Source organism: Dromiciops gliroides, chromosome 2 (genome assembly GCF_019393635.1).
Source record: "Dromiciops gliroides isolate mDroGli1 chromosome 2, mDroGli1.pri, whole genome shotgun sequence".
In the NCBI taxonomy this organism is placed as follows: Eukaryota; Metazoa; Chordata; class Mammalia; order Microbiotheria; family Microbiotheriidae; genus Dromiciops; species Dromiciops gliroides.
This window is the reverse complement of record NC_057862.1, coordinates 595,416,158-595,433,674: the sequence shown is the minus strand read 5'-3', so window position 1 is coordinate 595,433,674 and position 17,517 is coordinate 595,416,158. Positions and strand designations below refer to the sequence as shown.

Below are 17,517 nucleotides of genomic sequence, written 5' to 3'. Positions count from 1 at the left end.
GGTAGATCAGTGGAATAGAATAGGTATGAATTACACTATAGTAAATTACTATAGTAATCTAGTATATGATAAACCCAAAGATCCAAAGTTTTGGAAGAAAAACTCAGTATTTGACAAAAACTGCTGAGAAAACTGGAAAACAGTATGGCAGGAACTAGGTTATAGAACAACATCTCATACCATATCCTAAAATAAGGTCAAAATGGGTACATGATTTACACATAGTGATACCATTAACAAATTATGAGAACATGGAATAGTTTATCTGTCAGATTTATGGACGGGGGGAGGGGGGGACAGCTAGGTGGTGTAGTGGATAAAGCACTGGCCCTGGATTCGGGAGAACCTGAGTTTAAATCCTGCCTCAGACACTTGACACTTACTAGCTATGTGACACTGGGCAAGTCACTTAACCCTCATTGCCCCATTAAAAAAAAAAAAAGGACAAAAAATGACAAACAGATTTATGGACAGGGGAAAAATTTAGGATCAAAGAAGATATAGATAGCTTTGCAAAATATAAAATAGCTAATTTTGATTATATAAAATTAAAATGCTTTTGCACAAACAAAAACAATGTAACCAAATTTATAAGGAAAGCAAGTTGAGAAAGAATTTTTGTAACAAGTATCACTGATAAAGGCCTCATTTCTCAAATAAATAGAGAACTGAGTCAAATTTATCAAAATACAAGTCATTCCCCAATTGATAAATGGTCAAAGGATATAAACACACAGTTTTCAGACAAAGAACTAAAAACTATCTATAGTCATATGAAAAATGTTCTAAATCATTATTGATCAGATAAATGCAAATTAAAACAACTCTGAGGTACCACCTCACACCTATCAGAGTGGCAAATATAACAAAAAAGGAAAATGTTGGATGTTGGAGGGGATGTGGGAAAACTGGGACACTAATTTACTGTTGGTGGAGTTGTGAACTGATCCAAGCATTCTGGAGAGCAATTTGGAAGTATGTCCAAAGGGCTATAGAACTGTGCATACCCTTTGATCCAACAATACCACTGCTAGGTTTATATCCCAAAGAGAGAAAAAGACATATTTGTACAAAAATATTTATAGCAGCTCTTTTTGTAGTGGTTAAGAATTGGAAATCAATGTATTGCTCATGGATTGGGAAATGGCTAAACAAGCTGTGGGATATGATGGTAATGGAATATTATTTTGCTATAAGAAATGACAAGCTAGATGATTTCAGAAAGTCCTGGAAAGACTTATGTGAACTGAGGTATACTGAAGTGAACAAAACCAGGAGGGGGCAGCTAGGTGGCACAGTGGATAGAGCACCAGCCCTGGATTCAGGAGGACCTGAGTTCAAATCCTGCCTCAGACACTTGACACTTACTAGCTGTGTGACCCTGGGCAAGTCACTTAATCCTCATTGCCCCGCCAAAAAAACAACAAAACAAAACAAAACAAAAAAAAAAACAGAACCAGGAGAACATTGTACACAGTGAGAGCAATATTGTTTGATGAAGAATGGTGAATGACTTAACTATTCTCAGCAACGCAATGATCCAAGGAAATTCCAAAGGATTAATAATGAAGCATACTATCCACTTCCAAAGAAAGAACTGATATCTATTGAATACAGACTGAAGCATGCTATTTTTCATGCTTTCATTTTTTCTTTTATTCAAATTTTCTTGTACAAAATGACTAATATGGTAATGTTCTACATAATTGCACATGTATAACCTATATCTAATTGTTTATTGCCTCAGGAAGGGTGGTGGGGAGGGAGAGAAAGAGGGATAGAATCTGGAACTCAAATAAAAATTTTTATTATCAAAGGGAAAAGGACCCACATGTACAAAAATATTTATAGCTGCTCTTTTTGTGGTGGCAAGGAATTGGAAATTGAGGGGTTGCCCATCAATTGGGAAATGGCTGAACAAGTTGTGGTATATGAATGTAATGGAATTCTATTGTGCTGTAAGAAACAATGAGCAGGAGGAGTTCAGAGAAACCTGGAAAGACTTGCATGAACTGATGATGAGTGAGATGAGCAGAACCAGAAGAACATTGTACACAGTATCATCAACATTGTGTGTTGATCTACTGTGATGGACTAGATTCTTCTCACCAATGCAATGGTACAGGAGAATTCCAGGGGACTCATGATGGAAGGAGATCTCCAAATCCAGGAAAAAAAAGAACTGTGGAGTATAGATGCTGATTGAACCATACTATTTCTTTTGCTTTTGGTGCTGTTGTTTTTCTATTCTGAGGTTTTTCCTCATTGCTCTGATTCTTCTCTTATAACGTGACTAATGCAGAAATAAGTTTAATGTTATTATATATGTGTGTGTATTTATATACATATATATATGTGGGTGTATATATATATATATAAAACCTATATCAGATTACCTGCTGTCTAGGAGAGGGGGGAGGGAGGGGAAGGAGGAAGAAAAATCTGAAATTGGAAAGCCTGTATAAACAAATGTTGAGAACTATCTTTACATTTAACTGGAAAAAAATACTTTTATCAGAAAAAATGTTTATTATCAAAAAAGTATTTTTAATTAAAGTATGTACATTTTTAGACAAAATACTATTGCACATTTAAAAGACTACAGTATAGTAAATGGAACTTTTATATACACTGGGAAACCTAAAAATTTTTGTGACTAGCTGTATTGCAATATTCACTTTATTGCAATGGTCTGGAACTGAACCTGCAATATCTCTGAGGTATGCCTGTATAATTTTTTATTTCCTTGAATGGATGATTTGTTTGAACCCTCAGGCTCAGACCCACTGTACAAGACATTGCACTGGAATCTAGAAAACAATTTTGTGGTTTGTGGAACCTCAGAACAGATATTTCACTTTTGACTTTACCATGGACTTGCTAGTCCAAGCAACCCACAAGGAAGGTCCACATCGCTTCTCCAAACAAGTGTGGCTCTTGAATCCTTTAGATTCAGGGTGATTCAGATAGTAGCCAATCTTCTCTTCTGAAGCAGGCTATCACAATAATCACTTCCTATGGGGCAACTGACACAACTCAGAAACCTATTAACTCTTGAATTCTCAAGGCAGCCACCAATGCTGGAAATTTCAACTTCTGAGGATCACCAACCAATGAGAAGGGAAAAAACCCAGAAAGCAGTGGCCAGGGATTCAATCTCACCTAGAGAAGCACATCTTCTCACTGTTAAGAGACTGTAGCCCCACTGCTACCCAGGTAGGGGGAGAATATCCCATCCCTGCTTTGGTAGAAGGCCAAAGAAGGGAAATTGATGTATTACAAAGGTTACCAATATCTCTTAATCACCAAATCTAATAGCCTCTTCTTGTTCCTCACACTTCTTGACGTCTCTGCAGCCTTTTACATTGTCAATAGGGAGCTCTCTTCCTTGATAGTCTCTTCTAAATTTTCGTGACATTCTCTACTGATTCTCCTCCTTCCTATCTGATTGCAATCTTTTTTGCTGGGTCTTCATCCAGGTCATACCCACTAGCTGTGGGTATACCACAAAACTCTACCCTGGGTCCTCTTCTCCCTTTATATTATTTTGCTTGGTGATCTCAGCTCCCATTTGATTCAGTTGTCATCTCTATAGTAATGATTCTCAGCCTAATCTCTCTCTGCCATCTCCTAGATGCACAGATCCAATTGCCTATTGGACATCTCTAACTGCAAGACCCATGGATATCTTTGTTTTGTTTTGGTTTTTTTTGCTCAGGGCAATGGAGGTTAAGTGACTTGCCCAGGGTCACACAGCTAGTAAGTGTTAAGTGTCTGAGGCCGGATTTGAACTCAGGTACTCCTGAATCCAGGGCCAGTGCTTTATCCACTGTGCCACCTAGCCAACCCCGACCCATGGATATCTTAAACTAAATATGTCCAAAACTGAACTCATTATGTTTACCACCACTACCACAACAGGCCTCCTCTTTTCATAACTTTTCTATTATTAATGAGGGTTCCACCATCTTCTTAATCCCCCAGGCTTCCAACCTAGGTGTCATCCTTGAATCCTTACTCTCTTTCATCCTTCCATATCCAATATGTGTCTCCTTTACCTTCATAATATTTCTTCTATACTTTTTTTTCTCCTTTGACACTGCTACCATGCTTGTAAAAGCATTCATCACCTCAAACATGCACTATTGCAATAACCTGTTGATTGGTATCTGTGCCTTAAGTCTCTACCCACTCCAATTCATTCTCCACTCAGCTGTAAAAATGATCATCAGTGAATTATCCCATCAGCCTGCCCCCTCTAATCTTCAATCACCTCCAGTGGCTCTCTATTGCTTCCAGGATTAAATATAAAATCTTCTACTTCAGTTTTAAGGTGCTTCATAATCTGACCCATTCCTAGCTTTCCAGTCTTTTTACACAGTATACCACCACATACTTTGTAATCCAGGGACACTAACATCCTTATTATACCTTGAATAAGACACTTCACCTCCAGACCCCAGGCATTTTTACTGGTTGTGCCCCCCTCCCAATCTGGAATTCTCCTCATCTCTTGTCTTCTGTTTTTTCTGGCTTCCTTCAAGTCAGCTAAAATCCTGCCTTCCACGAGAAAGAAGCCTTTCCTGTTTCACTTTTAATGCTAGTGCCTTCTCTCTGTTGATTATTTCCAATGTACATAGTTGTTTACAAGTTCTCTCCCTCATTAGACTGTAAGCCCCTTGAAAGAAGGGACTGTCTTTGCCTTTCCTTGTATCCCCAGCTCTTGGAATAGTACCTGGAATACAGTAGGCACTTAATAAAAGTTGTTTTTCCTCAGATCCTTATAGCCCACCAAGTGACTAGTTCTTCCTGGGTCAGCAATTAATCACCTTTGACAAATCCCCCAGTCATAGGAATCAGTAATAAGGAGTGTCTAAGTCATTCCAGGAAAGCACATGTCCTTCAGCAAGGTATATAATCCACAGAAAGGGATCAGAGTACATAGTTAGCTCCATGTAAATTGCCCTAGTCCAGCAAATCAAGGGTACTCTCCTAAGCACCCCTGCTATCCTATTTGCTTGAATTAACTGAATGGAAAAAATCACCAAATATCCAAGTTGGAAAGGACATAAGTCCTTTCCAACCACTGAGTCTGTTCCAGGCTGGACCTGACTCAAAGCAGTCTCTTGGTTATGTAGGTTTTATATTGGAACAAAATGAGAAACCCAGAAATCATTCAATAGTTAACAAAGTACTTAGCTGTGGTAGGAGAGGGATACTCAACAAAGTCAGGCATGGAGAACATCTCAGGTGGGACAGTGGATAGAGCTCTGGGCCTGGAGTCAAGAACATCTAAGTTCAAATCTGTCTCCAGACACTGTGAGACTCTAAGGCAAGTCCCGTTTGCCTTAGTTTCCTCATCTGTATAGTGAACAGGGGAAGAAAATGGCAAACCACCCCAGTGTCTTTGCCAAGAAAATCTCAAATGGGGTCACAGAAAGTTGGACACAACTGAAATGATTGAACAACAAGAAGTTTATTCAGTTGAATTGCCCTTGCCTGTGTTTTCCAAGATTTAAGCACGGAGATCTCATTAATTTCTTCAAACCTACATTCCTGCCTCTCCTTCCAGACTTTCTCCATAATGCCCCAGAAACCTCTCCACCCTGAAAGCTCAGTCCAGCCCCAGACTTCACAAATTTGAAGTACTCTCCACTTCTAGCCTTTCACTCTGGCTGGCTCGTCCCAGAAAACCACCCATGTCTTCCTTCCTTTCCAAGCTGCACTCCTGACTCTCTTCCTTGGATTTTCTTCACCATTCCTCTCCACTCAACACCCCATACCTGGTACCTTCATTTTTCGCCCCCACCTTGATTTTCTAGCTTCCTTTTATGTGTTGTCATCCCCCATTAGAATGCAAACTCCTTGAGGGCAGAGGATGTCTGTCTTTATTTTTCTATTTTTTTTGTATATTTTCTTTTTGTATCCAGAACTTAGCATGTGCCTGGAACATAATAATCACTTAATAAATGCTTGCTGACAGCCTGAGTTGACTTAGCCCCATACAAAGTGAGAGAAGAAAAAGTACCAGAACATACAGCAAGATACTGTAAGGATTTTCATGGGAAATAAACAAATAAATAGACTATAGTATCTATATAGGGCTTTAGGATCTGCAAAGTACTTTATAAATACTATCTCAGTAGATCCTCACAACCCTGGGAGGTGTGTGCTATTATCCCCATTTTACAGAAGAGGAAAGTGAGGGAGAAAGAAGGTGACTTATCTTAAGTCACACAACTAGTGTCTGTGGTACAGTTTGGACTCAGGCTTTCCCTGCCTTCAGGTGTAGAGCTCTATCCACTGCACCATATGTCTCATTATCCTTTCTTGTAAGGACAGTAATTATTCCCATTGATGAACTAGAAAGGAGAGACTATCTTCCGTTTTGGAGAGGCAAAATATCATGTCAGGATTGACTGACTACACTTGATGCTTTGAAAGTGTGCAAAAAAAAAAAAAAAAAAAGGAAACTGTGCAAGATATGTGAGTATTCAACCTAAAAATCTAAATTCAAATACTGTGTACCATGATTCTGTTTTGATCTCTGAACATCAAATTCTCATTGATTTGTTGACAAGGTCCATCCACTTCCAAATTGGCGGGGCAGCTAGGTGGATAGAGCACCAGCCCTGGAGTCAGGAGGACCTGAGTTCAAATTTGGCCTCAGACACTTAACACTTACTAGCTGTGTGACCCTGGGCAAGTCACTTAACCCCAATTGCCTCACTAAAAAAAAAAAAAACCAAATTGGCCTTATATTTTAAAATGTATTTTAAGTATCCTTGAATTACTTAGCAATACCTTTGCGACAAAAATTACATCTTAGTAAAACCTAGCAGTAACATCTGGAGTTCCTTACCATGGATAATAAGAGTGAATTCTCTATGAAGATTACACAACTAATCATTTCATCTCACAATTTCTGCTCTTAAAAGAATTATTTCCATTAAGTTGAAGTTCTTCTCAACATAATTTTCATTACCTGTCTGGTAAAAATGTTAGGTACAAACTATTGGAAATTTTATATAGATATACATCAACTTATTTAAAGTAATGATCTTACAAAGTAAAGTTCAGAAATTTTATAATTTTTAATATATGATTCTCCAAACATAATTTTAAAAGAACTTTTAAAGTATTAGTAAAGAAATACAAATATTGCTTTACAGTTTCGAACGATATTACAAAATATTTGAAAATACATCACTTTGCATCACAGTAATACATCTATGTAACTCATTATAATTAATTAACTAATCCCTGCTTTTTATTCATATTCAGCTACTTTTTCTTTCCCCTTCATGCCTATTTTAGCCCTTAAAGAAGATATAAGGAATATAAAAGAGACTGAAAGTCTGGCCCATAGTGTAGTTCATGCAAACCAAAGCAAATACATAATTTATGGATGAGAACAAAAAGACTCAATATCTCACATGTGCATACTAGCTTTATTCATGTTGTAACCTTTTCTTCCAAAAAGATAGGAACCATGATGGTTCCTATCTTATTATTTCAAACCACAAGGACAAACAGAAAACCTAATCCTTTAAAGTTAGAAATGCCTCAAATAATTTTTGTAATAATTCTTTTCTTAAATGTATTAAATATTTGAACAAGAAAGCATAGAAATACAATTTAAATAGTTAAAGGAATATTGCAGTTAATTTGGGGATACATGACAGACTTGAAACTTAGAGAAAAAAGATAAATTTGAGCTTGACCAAATAATTATTTTTCTGTTTTTAGATTTATATTTGTTAAATAGATATAACATGGCAACTGATCTCTCAGGGTTGTTTTTGTTTTTGTTTTTTTTGGTGAGGCAATTGGGGTTAAGTGACTTGCCCAGGGTCACACAGCTAGTAAGTGTTAAGTGTCTGAGGCTGGATTTGAACTCAGGTACTCCTGACTCCAGGGCCGGTGCTCTATCCACTGTACCACCTAGCTGCCCCTCTCTCAGGGTTTTTATAAAAAATAGTAGCTAATTGAAATGCTGATTCATTAATTAATTAAATTGGTAAAACCTAAAACCAGAACCAATATGAATGATTAAGTTTTCTAAAAATGAGGTAAGGGGTAGCTGAAGGGGGGAAAGGGGGCAGCTAGGTGGTACAGTGGATAAAGTACCAGCCCTGGATTCAGGAGGACCTGAGTTCAAATCCAGCCTCAGACACTTCACACTTACTAGCTGTGTGACCCTGGGCAAGTCACTTGACCCTCATTGCCCTGAAAAAAAAAAAATAAAATGAAGGGGGGGAAAAGTAGATATTTATACAGTGTTTTAACTGCAAGGTGCTTTACACATATTATCTCATTATAATCCTCACAACCACTCTGTGAGGTAGCCATTCTACAGATGAGGAAACTGAGGCTCAGAGAGGTTAAGTGACTTGCCTGTAGTCAAACATCTAGTAAGTGTTGAAGGCAAAAACTGATCCCATGTCTTTTGATATTGTGTCTAGCAATATTTCTACTACACTACACTGTCCAAAGACTAGGGCAAAAAATATTTTTTAAACTAGCAATCAATCAGAAATGAAAATGGTGAGTATATATTAGGGACAGAAAGCAATTGAAAACTGTTTCTGAATGTACAAATTTTTAAGCAATGCTTTTTGTCTTCAAAAGTTGTAGATGCAGGGCAGCTAGGTGGCGCAGTGGATAGAGCACCAGCCCTGGAGTCAGGAGTACCTGAGTTCAAATCCAGCCTCAGACACTTAACACTTACTACCTGTGTGACCCAGGGCAAGTCACTTAACCCCAATGGCCTCACTAAAAAAAAAAAAAAGTTGTAGATGCATTTAGCAATTATACTCATGATTAGATAGAATTCAAGTATAAATTGTAAATGCCCAACTTTACAGTTTCTACTTGAAAACTATGCTGATTGTTGTTTTGTTGTAATTTCTCTGAAACCCTTCAAGATGATGAGCAGAAAATTAAAAATAAAATCCCAAAGAATCAGAACAATCTCACACTGGTTATGCTAGGATCACAGTGTACAATAAAATAAATCATAGGCAAAGAAAAATTTAAATATTTTTAACCTCTACACATCTGCAACTCATAGAAGTGAAGAGAAGAAAAATACTTTGAAATTACATTTAAAATAATCTTAATAATTCACTACTAAGAACTCTCTTAGTAAATAAGCAAAGACAAAAAAAAATACAATATTGTTATTACTTGACAATTTGTCAGGTTGTTAGTAAAATTCCCATAATAACTTTTCACAGGAGAGTTATTATTGCTTCCCTTATAAGATCTGACCAAAACAATTACAGAGGCTCATACTTCCTTATTCATAAAGTGTACTATGTAAGGTGTAGCCATGTTCCCTAAACTCCTTAATAAGATCATTCATTACTGAAGCATTTAGCTTTTAATAAACCTCCCAATATCTCCCTCTTTTCCTATAGCCACTGTATTGGCCCAATGTGATACTGCCTACAATAAAGAATGGCAATAATTAAGATGTTGCATATTTGGCCTACTATCTCATAAGACAAAAAGGCCTAATACTTCTGGAGGTATCTTCAGGAGAAATACTCTTGAAGTTACGTGCAAAGTATTTTCATATTCTACAAGAACAAAACATTGAGTTAAACTATAAGAAAATACTCGGTTTTTTCTTTTTTTTTTTTTTTTTTACTATTTCAAACACTGAACAAAATGCAAATCATCATTCCTTCATGAAAAATACTGTCTCCTCAAAAATTCCCTTTAACAAGTCTGTTATTTTACATTCTTTAAGAATACAACAAATTCATAATCCAAACCACCATGACATTGATTCTTCTCAAATTGTTGATTTACTATTTTGATGTCATTAACAATAACTTCTGGTATCTAGTCAAAATTTCAGTATAGACATAATTAACAAAACTATTATTATACAGATCAGACTGTACATCTAAACAATATATTTTAATGTCAACCCTTACAATTTCCAGAAAAATGCAAAGTAGTCACTAAATACTAATTTTCATTTAAGGGCAAGTAACTGAGCATTCATAGGCAACAAAAACAAAATCAATTGGCAATTACTTATTTGCATCTTTAATCGTAGTTTAGAACTGCAACTGATTGCCTACATACGCTCGCGTGCCGCGCGCGCACGTTTAAAACAAAATAGATAAAATGGGTTGTAAACTCAACAGGAAGTTTATACAGGATTCTATAGTCTCTACTGTGTCAAACTGAGGGGATTGGAATTTGCTTGGCAGAAATGCTGTCACAGTCTTGCATTAAATCATTGGTGGTATGATAATGCTTGGTAATGTTCAATTTAGTAAATCCCAAAACGTTCACAGGCTGTACACTATTTGGGGTGCTCACCTCTTGAGATGGGCTACTGTTATAAATGCTGTAATAAGGTTCGATTCGAGTATTGATGGGTGTTGAACTGCTCTGACCACAGTGCTGATGTCCAGCTGAGCCTTTGGGGCTCAGAACACTTTCTTTTGAGTGACTTGGACCACAGGCTTGGTCCACAAATTTTTTCTGCGGTTTCGGAGACAACATGTAGGCCGAGTTGGTTTCATGATGGGAGGATTTGTTCCTATTGACTTCCAGGCTCCCTTTGCCTATAGCTCGAAGCCTAGTCTTCTGCTTGCAGCAACAAAAGCCCAGGGCTATATACTGGAAACACCAGAGGACTTTTCTCCTTAGGCCCGCACTGTTCCGAGAATATATAAAAGGGTTTAATCCTGATTTGAAAAATATGAGGGTTAATCCAAACAGTTCAAACTGGGAAAAGATAAAGCTCCCACTGCTCGACAGAACTACTTTTACTAGGGAAATACCCAGGGGAAGGCAGCAAAGCAACACGGATAACACAATGACTACACATGTGACCACCGCTCTAGAATCTTTCGCAGTGGACAGATTGACAGCAGAAACCAGCTGGAGCCGACTGGCTGCAGGAGTTGGTAGCTGGTTGGAATACTGGGTGTAGCCATGGGTCTGCACATGCTGCAGTTTGTTGTAGTTCTGGTTCCTATATAAAGCTGGTCCAGCACCCTGGATGCCTTCTACGCCTCCTGTCTGGCCCCCTCCCATGAAAGGCTGAGGCCTGGAAGCATCAACCGTGATGACTGGAGGGCATTTTCTTACCTGAGCATTTTTCCTCAGGGCCTGAGCGATCATGATGTAGGAGACAGAGACCACCACCACACAAAAGGTGAAATCAACCACGTACAGAGAAAGGATGGTTTTGCCTTCTCTGGAAATCAAACTGGACATGGGGAGACACAGGCGTGACTTGTTAGTTTTGAGTGTAGCCAGGGTGGCCAGTGTGAAGCTAGTAGCCCAAAGAAGTAGGGTAAGGATCAAAGTACACGGGAAAGAAGCAGTTCCATTAGGTTGCTTCCCCAACACCATTCGAAGCCGGTGAAGGGCAATCACTGCCACTGTTTTGAGGGACATGATGATGAAGCCAGAACTTGTGAGGTGAAAGGTGAAGCAAAAAGCATCAGGGATGCTGGCGGCTGAGCTAAAGAATAGCACAAAAGTGAACATAGGGGCCGTCACTCCACAAATGAAGAGGTCGCAGAAAGACAAGTTGAGGATCATGAAATCAAAGTTGGTCCTGAACTTCCTGAAGGCTGGGTCAAAGAAGGACATGAAGACAATAATGTTGCCATAGGAACCCATGAAGAAGATGATGACAAGCAGGAAGGTACAAGTCACCAAGGTGGCTGTGTGAATCAGCTCCTGAAGATTCTCCTGGAAATTGCTGCTGTTGCCTGTGGCATTGGGGGCTAATTGAAGGTGGTCTGACAAATTCATCTTCAGAAAAAAAGTGTCTCTTTCCTCTGCACCAAATAAGTATAAAAGGGAAAGGAGTCAGAGCCTCAACTCAGAAATAAGCTGGTATAGGTCAAAACAGGTCCAAGGGAGATGAGTCTGTACACAAAAAATGAATGTTGAAAAACAGAAAAAAGTCAGTGTAGAGAGAGTATATTCTTCAATATACAACCAGTAACGTCCTACTTTCAGTTTCTTCTCTTCTCTACTATCCCCACACGGTTTATGGCAAATCTCAAGGTACCCCATATCCTGCTCAGTAAAACCCTGAAGTAGACCACACTTGCTCTACACTACCTTTTGTAGTTTCGGGGTACATTTTAAGTGAGTATATTTTTAATTGTTTCCCTGTCCCAAATACATAACACAGATACTATCATTTCATTTGTTGTCAGTTAAAAAGCAACTTCAAGAGTTAAGGGCTTGAAAGATAGACCTAGTGTTCTAATTCTAGCTAAAGAACCAATTGTTTGTTTTACATCAGGCCTGTTTCCTTATCATTAAGTTAAGAGGGGTGTGTGTGTGTGTGTGTGTGTGTGTGTGTAACGATTGGAATAACGCCACCTGCTGGATACTTACTGTAGAAGAGTTCTGCCCATGAAGGGAAGGTCTTTGAGGGCAAGACCAGGAGTCAGGAAGTGACGCGGGCTAGTGGGAGGAGGAGACTGGGGCTCTTTCCTGAGGACGCTGGCGGAGAAGGGAGCTAAAAATGTGCTCTCCCTTTAATAGATAGAAATCTAGGCCTTTCTCTCTCTCTTTACCAAATTTTTATTCTCCTTAATAAATGCTTCAAAGTCTAACTCTTGCTGAAGCTTATAATTTATTGGCGACCACTCATTAGATATTTTAGACAGACTAGCTAGAAATTTCCCCTTAACATGTGTGTGTGTGTGTGTGTGTGTGTGTGTGTGTAGGTATGTATAGGTATGTATATGTGCCTATAGGTATCACCACTCTAACTGCCATGCATATTTATGAACATTGAAATATTTTAATTCAATTCAACAAGCAATTATTAAGCACCTAATATGTACTAAGTACTGGGGAAACAAAGACAGAAATGTTGCTTGTCCACAGGTATGATCTAGCTATTTTAGGGAAGCACTATGAATCATCTGCATCTATTTCAAATTCATAATTTGCCTTAATATTCCATCATTTTAAATTTTTTGGTATGAGACAACATGATATAGTAGCAAGAGCAATGTATTTAGAATCAGAGGACCCGAGTTCAAATTCTGACTCTATTAAGTTACTACTTGTATAACCTTGGGTAAGGCCTTTCAATTTCTGGGCTTTGGTTTTCTCAGGTATACAATAAAATAGTTGTTCAAATAAACTCAAAGTTCTCTTACTCTTCTAAATCTTGTTTCTATCTAAGCAAGTTAGTCTGAGATAAAGTCTTACTTGATTCTGTCAGGGTAGAAAGATAGAAGGAATCAATGCCACTTGATTAACGCTTACCAGGTATGACTTCCAACACAGGATGTCCTAATAAGAATAGGCACTTCTTAGCCTATAGCTGCTGTAGGTAGCTGCATTCACCAGACTTTTTTCCCAGTGATCTTCGATGCATATTCATACAAATTTTGCAATACCACCAGACATCTCAGACCCTTAGATAATTCTGTGCCCAAACTGGCTCCCAATTTGGGATGCTTCCAGTGAATTCTACCCTTCACCCTCCCCAAAAGTTCTGAGCTGTTCTGGAGCTGGCAAAGTACTTCCAACATCTGAAATGTCCCTTTTATGCTAAAATCCAATCTAACTAAAAGATACCTGGAAGATTCATCTTTCCTGATCTTCCCAGCCACTTATGACTTCTGCTCTGAGACTACCTTCTATATATTCTGTATATATTTTGTATGCAACTAGATATTTATATATCCTTTCCTTCTTGAAGTCAAGATTTTTTGCCTTTCTCTGTATCCCCTAAGCTTAGCAGAGTGCCTGGAACATAGTAAACATTTAATAAATGCTTGTTGATCTTTGAATCAAAGTTCTCAGATGATACCCAAGATACAGAAACAACTGACAAAAATGAGCTCACAATCCATTCTCTGGTAGTTAAGTGGTCAAAGGATACAAACAAACAATTCTCAAAAGATATGCAAGTCATATGAACAAATACTCCAGAGATGACTAAAAATAAGAGAAATATAAATCAAAATAACCCTGAGGTTTTTACCTGACATCCAGAAAATTGGCAAAGATGACAAAAGATGGGAACAGTCAATGTTGGAAGGGCTATGGAAAAAAAGGCACTCTAATACATTGTTGGTGGAGCTGTGAATCAGTAAAAAATATTTTGGAAAATTATCTGGAATTATGTTAATATGAAAATTATGCTAAACCATCCATACCCTTTGACCTAAAGATTCCACTTCTAGGAATATACTCCAAGGAGGTCATGGATAAAAGGAAAAGCCCACATGCACCAACATATATTAGTAGTACTTTTTGTGGTAGCAAAGAATTGGAAATGAAGTCCATGTCCATCAATTGGGGCAATGGCCAAACTATGATTCATATTAAGTATGGAATATACCTGTGCTATAAGAAATGACACATAATCAATAAAAGGAGCATTGGGAAACCTTACATGAACTGATACAATGTGAAGTAAGCAGAATCAGGAAAACATTATGCACAATGACAAGCACAATGGAAAAGAAAAGAACCACCACCACAAAACAATTGGAAAATGAACGTTATAAAATTCCAAAAAACTTTATCCCCAAGTAAGAGATATGAGAAAACACTCTCCCCCCACCCCAAACTTTGAAGGGCTGAAAGAAGGATCTAACGGTGTGGAAGATCGAATAGAATCAGATTTGTCAGTGTATTGATTAGTTTTATGGGAGGAATAGAAAAAGTAATATGGAAGGGGTGATTTAGGCTATGTCAAAACAAATATTGTCAATAAAATTTATTTTTAAAATATGCTTTACGACTATCACAGACATCTTTCTGGAGCACTCTAAATCAATTTATATATTCCACTTCTTGAATTCCATCACTATTTCTATTAGAGAGCAGCTCGCTTATTCTACATTTTTATTATAGAAACAGGATAAATCAGGGTGCTCAAGTGTTCTTATAACTGTCTGAGGACAACAACTGCACTTGCTGAACCTTCATTACAAGAATTTTGAGTTGAGAAAACCCTGCACACGCCAGGCTCTTTCTCTGACTTAGAAAGATGCAAGAGAATGCATCGGCCAAACTTCCCACACTTGGATGCTCTTCTTGTCCCTAATCCCAGGTTGTCTATCATTCATGTCCGGTGAAAGGGACGACCTAGCTTTGGGATTTTTTTTTTAATCGTGAGGATCAACCAGAGGGAAAATACTTCGGAGGGCAGGAGGGCCGAGATGCAAGCACCTCCCTGAGGGAAGCAGAAACAGAGAGCCAGGGCCTGCTGGGGAGAGAAGTGAGGGATGCGGGCTTCTAGTAGGTCGGAGAGATAATAAAGGAGGCTGGGGCTACGGGGGCCGAGCTCGCCGTGCTGCCAGAGGGGTCCTGGCTAGGGCAAGGAGGAGCCTGCAGTGGGGAGGATCCCTGGAGGCCAAGGGGGGCAGACTTGGGGTACCAGCTGTGAACCTGGACCCTCGACACGACCCCCTCCCACCACCGCATCCCTCCCCGCAGGCCCCAGCCTCCTCGCACGGCCTCTCACCTGACCGCGGCTCCTCCTTCTCCATCCCGGGCCCAGGAGCCGGGATGCTGGGCCCGATACAGCCGCCGTAGCCGCAGCCAAGGGATGCGGGCACGAGGCATCCGCGCCATCGCGGCCACCTCCGCGAAGGAGGAGGCTGGGGGCGGAGAGACTCCGGAAAAGAGCACGGGGAGGAGGGATGGCGCGCCCCCCCCCCTCCACCCCCTTCCCCCGCCTAGACCTGTCCCCTCCCCGGACCCACTCCCAGATCTTCAGCTGCCTCCCCCCGCAGCTCTCGGTTCGCTCCCGGGCTCACGGCGCAGCCCCCGAGCTGGCTGCCCGCCACATCCCCCGCAGCTCTGGCGCCCCTCCGTCCTTCTCCGCCTCGGCTGGGGGCTCGCGGCTGTGAAACAGAAGGCTCGCGTTTGAAACGACTCCTGCGGTCACTGCCCGCCCCCACCCACCCCCTCAGGCCCAGGCCGGACCTTGGGGTGAGCAGATCCCGCAGCCGGTCCTTCCGCACGGCCCCCTCAAGATCGCAGTACGGCGCAGGCGGCTTTCCTCCATCCCCATTGAGGCTCCCTCGCCCCTCCCGCAGAAGCAAGAGTTGGTTTGCCCTCCGCAGGTCTAGGTACTTCTGGGGGCTGCAGGACTCCCCGAAGGCTGAAACGATCTGGGATAGGGTCAGGTTCGCAGGGCTGGAACGGACCCAAGAGGCCACCTCCTCCCACCACCACCTGTGCCTGAGCCCAAATCCCCGCTCTTCCATACCCGACACAGGGTGGGGGAAAGAGAAAGCGGACTAGCAAAAAGAGACAGTGTAAGGATGGAGAAAATTCATGGGGGAAGAGGGAGCGACGCTAGTAGATGTGGAGGGACAGTCAGCCTTCCTTGCAGCCTGTCCCGGCTGGAGGCAAGTCAGTCGGGAACGCCCACAATGTGGTTTCTCCTGCGCCTGTCATTCATGCTAAATCACGCAGATTCTAGTGATTTACCCGATTCACCTCCACCCCCTTTTCCTGGGTGCCCAGACGCAGGAGATTGGGTTTTCATTTCACAACCCAGTTTTTTAGCCTAGCTGAAGAATAAGTGGCCTTTCTTAAGCGAAGAGGTATTGACTTTTAGTTACAAGCTCTGCTCCTTCGTGGTGTGTGTCTTTCTCCTCCTCTCTGAGTGACTCCTCTATTGGCTCTCCTACATATAATAGGAATTCGCACCCCTCCCCGACCTTTATCACTGAAGCAAGTGACTAGCAAATAAATGGCAAGTCCCCATTACCAGGAAACAGCTGGGCACTTACGGGGTAAACTTGGGCAAATTATTGAACCTTTTGAACCTCATTTTCCTCAGCTATAAAATGGAGGTAATTATTGTACCTATCTCACTGGGGTTTTGGGAGACTCAAATAAGATCATGCCAAGCCTTCTGCAAACTTTACAGCATTATATATCAGTTATCAGTTATTTTTGTTCAGTTGTTTTTCCTGTCCAACTCTTCATGACCTTATTTGGGGTTTTTTTTGGCAAAGAGACTGGAATAGTTCACCATTTCCTTCTCCAGCTCATTTTACACATGAGGAAACTCAGGCCAACAGGGTTAGGTGACTTGCCCAGGGTCACACAGCTAGTAAGTTGTCTTATGCCATATTTGAAGTCAGAAAGATGAGACTTCCTGACTTCAGGCCCAGTGCTCTCTCTACTGACTGCCCCCCATGGTTATTTTAGGTGGTCAGAAAACAAAAGAACCCTAAAATAGATCAGTATTGTTAACATTTTAACTGTAAATCCAATAGTTGCATGACTTATAGCTTACTGATGTATGTCAATAATTATGTAGATTGATGGGAAAGTAAACATCCACATTTTGGATTCCCTTCTAAAGTTCTCTGGATCATTGATTTGGAGAAGGAACCTTAGAAGAAGTCAACAGTCAATTCACACAAAATGAGGCTGGTAGAGGCTAATTCACCTAAAGTCAAGGAGAGTAAGTAGGACCAGGAGCTAAGTCCTACTGCCGCCGGTTTGGTGCTCTTTCTACTGAAATGTTTT

General features: G+C 40.3%; 1 protein-coding gene across 4 annotated transcripts; it reads right to left on the bottom strand.

Moving 5' to 3' along the window:
* Positions 1-9,585: 9,585 nt before the first annotated feature.
* Positions 9,586-15,674, bottom strand: GPR75 (G protein-coupled receptor 75). 4 transcript variants are annotated; one of them, XM_043989746.1, is made up of 2 exons: positions 15,491-15,674; positions 9,586-11,910 (listed from the first exon to the last, which is right to left on the bottom strand). In XM_043989746.1, exon 2 carries the CDS (start codon positions 11,791-11,793, stop codon positions 10,198-10,200), a length of 1,596 nt encoding a protein of 531 aa, XP_043845681.1. In that variant the 5' UTR covers positions 11,794-11,910; positions 15,491-15,674; the 3' UTR covers positions 9,586-10,197. The 4 variants fall into 4 exon arrangements, with proteins under 4 accessions (XP_043845681.1, XP_043845680.1, XP_043845682.1 ...); XM_043989745.1 differs by having other exon boundaries at positions 9,586-11,819; XM_043989747.1 differs by lacking the exon at positions 15,491-15,674 and adding an exon at positions 14,000-15,465.
* Between the last annotated feature and the right edge of the window lie 1,843 nt (positions 15,675-17,517).